The 6,000-nt window shown below is 38.6% G+C and overlaps 1 protein-coding gene across 5 annotated transcripts in view; it reads right to left on the bottom strand.

Annotated features, from left to right (window-relative positions):
- Positions 1 to 689: 689 nt before the first annotated feature.
- Positions 690 to 6,000, bottom strand: part of ZCCHC7 (zinc finger CCHC-type containing 7) — a 245,233-nt gene continuing 239,922 nt past the window's right edge. For all 5 annotated transcript variants that reach the window (XM_004747611.3, XM_045081587.1, XM_045081586.1 and 2 more), the window contains 2 exons: positions 3,841 to 3,958; positions 690 to 2,028 (listed from right to left, as the gene is read on the bottom strand). In XM_004747611.3, the coding sequence (XP_004747668.2) occupies positions 1,589 to 2,028; positions 3,841 to 3,958 (558 nt within the window). In that variant the 3' untranslated portion in view covers positions 690 to 1,588. The remainder of the gene's footprint in view (positions 2,029 to 3,840; positions 3,959 to 6,000) is intronic.

Raw genomic sequence — 6,000 nt, 5'->3', positions numbered from 1 at the left:
AAAAAAAAAAAAAGCCCTTTTTCTTCTTTTCTCCAAATAATCTGCCATGTATGAAAGAACGTAAGGAATCCCCTCTGCCCTGGAAGAAGACGCCTTTGTAGCGGAAGCAATGACAGTCACACCACACCAAAAACAAGCCATGCCTGTCCCAGGTCTTAATGAGGACTACCATGAATTATTTCAGATTTATCACTGTGTGAAGCCATTTCTCATGACTGTTACTTTTAGCGGGGTTGTAAAAGACTCTGGCCACTTACCTGAAGGTCAAAACAAGCCCAGCTGAGGTTAGGAAGCCATGAAGCAACACACAAAGAACAACTTAGACTTAGTTGAGAGCAGGGTAGCCACGAGGAGGGCGGTGGGCTGAAGACTTCAGTTGACGCTGAAGCTATTTTAGGGGGAGACACTCTCCCTTTCCCTGCAGAAGGTAAGAGGGCGGATCCTACCAGATACACAGCAATTCATGTACTTCACAGAGAGTAAAACACAAACTAAGAACGTGACATTATAGAACTGCCCTGGTTAACTGACTCCATCTCATTCTCTTCTGGCATAGAGCTAGTGCTTGGCCAACAAGGGCCTTGGGAGCCCGGTACGTGGAGCCTGTATAACTTCAGTCCCTTGTCTAACCCAACCATGCCCTTTGTCACCCAAACTCACACTGCCTTGTTACATAACAGACAAGCTTATTTACTCTATTTCAGACATTTTATTTTTCCGATTCTAACATTAGGCTTTGATAAGTACAAAAATTCACAGGTACAAAAATTTCTGTATAGCCTTGTGGTAGTTAAAAAAACCCGTGAAAATAAAACAGTGTTTTAAGTTGCCAGTAGTAGCCATCTCTATACATCTGAGTGACAGTCTCCTTGAAGTGTGGCTGTAAAAATGGTGAGAACTGTTGTACTGTGATTATGTTACAATTTTTTATGACTCTTTTTCACTTGTCCCAGGAACTCTATCTCATGCCATCGGCGCTGGTATTTTGCTATGGACCAATTCTCCGCCTCTTTGGGGCTTCAATGATGACACCTTGATCCTTGATCTTTCAGCCTCACGTTCTGACCGTTGGAAGATTCTGACACCAGCCTCAAGAGCGAGAACAGCTGGATTGAGATTTTATAGCTTGTACTCTTCCCGATGTTAAAAAACAAAAAAGTAATGCTGAAAAAGATTGATGAATTTTTCATTCTGGAATAAATTTGTCCTCCTGCAAGGATTTAATTTTCATACTCCCACTGCAGATGGATTATATTTGATGAGCTTTTATTTCTTCAGAACATTAAAAAAAATTATTTTTTCTTGAAAAGATTGTTTCTTCTTATCCCTAGGATTCTGAGTAAAAATGATGGACAGGAACAGGGGAAATCTGAGTATACCTGTTTGTTTGTTTTCCCTACATCTAATAACCTGTTGGATACAGAGACTGGAGATCTCCATGGTCTTTGTTCAGCAGCTCCAGGTATGGAGGAGATGACAGACAAAACCAAAAGATTCACTTTATTTAATCACAGATAATAAAGATCTTGCCGGGATGTTCTAGGCATGAAGACCGGACAAACACCAGAAAGCTGAATCACAAGCTGTCTCACAGCTTAGACTTCTTTTTCCTCTGCTTAATGAGAAATAAATTATCATTGCTATCGGCCTCCAAGTAACTCTCCTTTTTCTTATGCTTGTTCCGCTTGCCCTCTCTGGAAGGCTTGTCTTCTCTTGGCTTGTGGGAATGTGACGAGTGGTGGAAGGACTTGGGAGCCTTCTGGGTTTTGAAAGAGCCAGGAGAAGAGTGGAGTTTGGGGCCCCTGGGGAAGTCCTCATCTGCTTCATGACACCTGTCAGCCTTCCTGTGTTTCTCACGCTCTTTATTGCTCCTGCTCGCCTCTTTTTGGGTTTCCTTCTTTTCTTGAGACCACCTGTTACTTTTACGGGAGGCATGGCTCTTCTTCCTGTTATGGTGGGACCGTGTATCTGCCACTTCCATGTAAGGTCTCTTGAACTGCCTAGGGAAATCCCCATTCTTCTGGAGTTCTGGAAAATAGAAAAGTATTTCTGCATTTTCAGCAACCAGACAGTCCATGCACAGCTGTCACAGATCTGTAAATAACTCAGCAGAGAGGGAAACCAGATAATGCAATGTTCATGATATGACATTCTAAATAGCTGTCACTAAGGTAAAACCACTCACCAAAAACTGCATGGTTCTAGTTCTGCATCGGATTGCTAAAAATGGAAAATATCCAGAAATCCAATGATATTTATTCTATTCAATACAGCTGAATTAGGCTGAACAATGGAGATGAAGACTAGTGAGAGCAGTAAACATCTTAGCTTTGTGAAGAAAACTCAGGTCTGACCAATTCAAATTCTCACAGTGATCAAGCAGCCCTTGATGATAAAGTAAAACAAGATGTATAAAATGGTCTTTTGATAGACTCATATGACATTTCAATTCCCTCTGAAGATAAAGTCTGGCCACAGGGCTTAGAGGTGGATGCCATACCGCACAGGAGATTTTTCCTCCAGAGTGGACATCACTGGCCTGGAGAGTACACACACACGGCTATCTTAGAGGTTTTGGACCAGACCTGTTGTTCAATTTTGCTGGGACTTGGCACCCTTACTCTAAGTGTTTGATGGATGTGATTCTAATTGGTAAGTAGGAGATGAGGTTCCAGTAAGGGATGAAAATGAGCATGCCAACAAGACCTTGAAAGATTAAAGAAGTGGCCAATAAAAAAACAGGTGGAAATACAAGTATTTAGGGGACCAAAAAATAATGGATTCTAGGATATAGAGCAAAGGTAATTAATTATAGACTTTATCATAAAATAAAAATTCCAATAGACCATAGAGAACCCAAAGTAGCCAGAGTTGTCAATCTAACTAGTTAAAAGGGAAAACAAATGGTTTTTCTAGCATTATAAAAGTTACCAAGACTCATTATAGAAAACCTGGGAAATACAGAAAAGTATATAAAAAATAAAACAGTAGCCACAATCTTTTAATTCAGAGGTGACATTTTGGTGCATTTCTTTTAAGTTTTTAAATTTAGTTCCCTAATCAATATCTTCATGTACTATAATTTCGCTCTCTATAGTTGAGATAAAGTTCATATGAAATGTCATATGTAAAATATGCAGGAGTAGAGAAGTAGTTCCTTTTGAAGAAGACCCAAACTCAGAGAAAGTCGAGAAAAGAATAACAAGAAGTTGCAAAGTTAACAATATATGGGTGAACTTGAAAAATATAGAACTGTTTTGTCCTGAAAGCAACAAAAGTAACTTGGTGAACCATTGTGAAGGATATGGAAAGAAAGAAGTCGAAAGAGTAGGCTCAAATTATAAAACAGAAGAACTTTACGTTAGTGACGGTAAAAAAGGAACCCAAGAGGGTGGCTGTAGACAGGAAGCTCTGCTGTAATCATGGCCAGTAAGAACAGACTTCTTTGGAGAAGCTCCAGAGATCACCAGGAATCACCTAGCAGAGAAAGCTTTTCTTTCCATGAAAAATACTAGGGATATATACAAAGGGAAAAAATAATTACTTGCCAAAAAGAAAACTCTCAAAGGAGCCTTTACAAACTCTGAATACCTACATGGCTGGAAGTTCTGGACATTTTGGTTATTATGTGAGAAAAATGTTTACTGTGAATAGAACATAACACAGTTTCTGAGGTGGGTGCCTGATTTCTGGAGATCAAGAAAGTTCTGGTTTTTCTGGCAATTATTTAAAAACCTTTTCTGTGTTAACCAACGACCCCCTTAGCAGGGAAAGACAGGGCAGAAGAAGGTATTTAGGAACTACTACAAAGGTGGATCTCACAAAAAGTCCGTAACATACCTTTCACTTTTCGTTTTATTCTCTGTTCTCTCTCCCGAATTTCGTATTTGTCATCATAGTAGTAGATGAATGGAGATGTTGGAAAGGTCTGGTTAAACATTCGTCTTTCTGTACATTCCTGCAAGTTGTTTGAAATTATTATTTCAAATTACCAAATTTGAGATTATGATGTTACCAGGGCACTGCTCAGACCATCTTTCTGGAAGATTACAAACCACTGTAGTTAGAAAGGAGGCCCACACCAGGGATACCTGGCTAAGGCTGCAGTCTTAACTGGGACCCTGGGAAGATCACATCCAGTAACACCCAACCACACCCAACCGTGCTTACTTGCTGCTTTGAGGCTTGGATTTTCTTTCCTTCTGTACCCATGAAATCCTTATCTTTTCTCAACCTTCCCAGCCAAACCCCGCCCCCAGTCCGAGTCAACAGCAACAGGGACTGAATCTCCACTGCACTTGCCTGCTTCCTCTGTTAGCGGGTTTATTTTATTTGGCCTCATGTTGCTTCAGACCTTTGCTTGTCTGTCTCTCCCAACAAACAGCCTTCTATCAAGTGCTTCTCCTTTCACATTTACACCCTAAATGTGGGTGTACATTTTTAGCCCTTTGCTCTTTTCCCTTCACTGCTAACAAGGGCGGTGGTTCTTATGGTGGGGAGCAGGATGGCGGTGGAGGGTTATATATAGCTTGAAACCGGGTAATTCTGAAACACCCCAAAGGAATCTTCTGTTAACTACCCCCACTCAAGATGAGATCACGCCTCTCACTCATTACCCTAAGCTGGCTTCCCACTCTCATGACTCTGGCTTTTCCACTGCTGCTATTTCCCAGATCACATTCTTGGCCTTAGCCACATCCAATACACTAGGCTTTATTTATCACGACCTGTTGATATATTTTCATTTGATATGTCTGGAACCACATTTTCTTTTCTCTGATACAGGCTTCCCTTTGGAACTTCCTTCCGTCTTCTGCCATCCTGCTTAAAATGTATTTTATAAATGTTTATTTCTTCTTAGATATGGAAGAAAATTAGAATACCCCTTAGGAAGAAAATATGTGAAACAGCCACATGACATTTAGTTGACTTATTGTAACTTTGGCATAATATATTGGACTTATAATTCTAAGACATCTGACCAAGCTGGTAGCCACACACTTTGGAACATAATTTGCAGAGTTTAAAAAATTATGAGTCATTCGAAATACATACTTTAGTATAAAGTAATAGAAATCTGTACCTACTATTAGGCTTTATCAAATCATAACATTTTACTTTAACTTACCTCAATTTTTGTCCCAAGGAGTGAAGCATTAATAATACAATTGAAATCTTCTTTCCCATGTCTCATTCCTCTCTTTCCCTTTCCAGAAACTGCCACTGTCTTAAAGTTGCTGCCTGCCATTCTCATATGTTTTACTCTTAACAACTAATAAACAATAAACAATGGTGTAAGTTTGAAGTGTGCAGACTTCATAAAAACAGTATCATTCTATAAAAGTTTTGAAGGAACTTTAGTTTATAATAGCTTTACAGAATAAACTGGGTGATGTTCCCTTGGATTATCTGTTTCTGAATAAAGGTTTGGTAAAACTTGACTGTAAAACTCTCTGGGTCTGATATATTTCAGGGGAGAGAATTCTGATTACTAATTTAATTTTTTTAGTGGTATTGGCCCACGTAAGATTTTTCTTCAGTCATTTTGGTTAATTAGTATTTTTTTTTTGGTAGAACTGCTTATTTTATCTATATTTTCAGACTTAATTTTGAACTTTATAAAGTTTGTATAGTATTCTCGTATAATTAAACAATTTAAAACTATTTATAATTTTTATTCACTATTTGTACCTTTTCCTTTTCTTTGAGTAGTTTTTCTAGAAGTCTTTTCTTTTGAAAAGAAAATATTTTCAAAGAACCAACTTTTGGTTTTGTTGATGTTATTAATTTTGTTTTCTATTTTAATAATTTAGGGTCTTTATTATTTCCTTCTTCCAACTACCTTTAGAGATACTGTGCTGTTGACTTTCTGGATCTTTGGGGGCTTTTTTTGGATCCTGCAAGTTATAAGGCAAACCTGTATGGTAACATAAAGAACTACTTTTATAAATCACTATCCATGGTGGCTCCAAGTTCCCAGAAGAAAGGACATCCTTGCAA

The sequence above is a fragment of the Mustela putorius genome, unplaced genomic scaffold, assembly GCF_011764305.1.
Source record: "Mustela putorius furo isolate JIRA1106 unplaced genomic scaffold, ASM1176430v1.1 tig00000580_pilon_pilon_pilon, whole genome shotgun sequence".
In the NCBI taxonomy this organism is placed as follows: domain Eukaryota; kingdom Metazoa; phylum Chordata; class Mammalia; order Carnivora; family Mustelidae; genus Mustela; species Mustela putorius.
The sequence above is the reverse complement of the archived record's forward strand: the minus strand, read 5'-3'. Positions and strand labels throughout refer to the sequence as shown.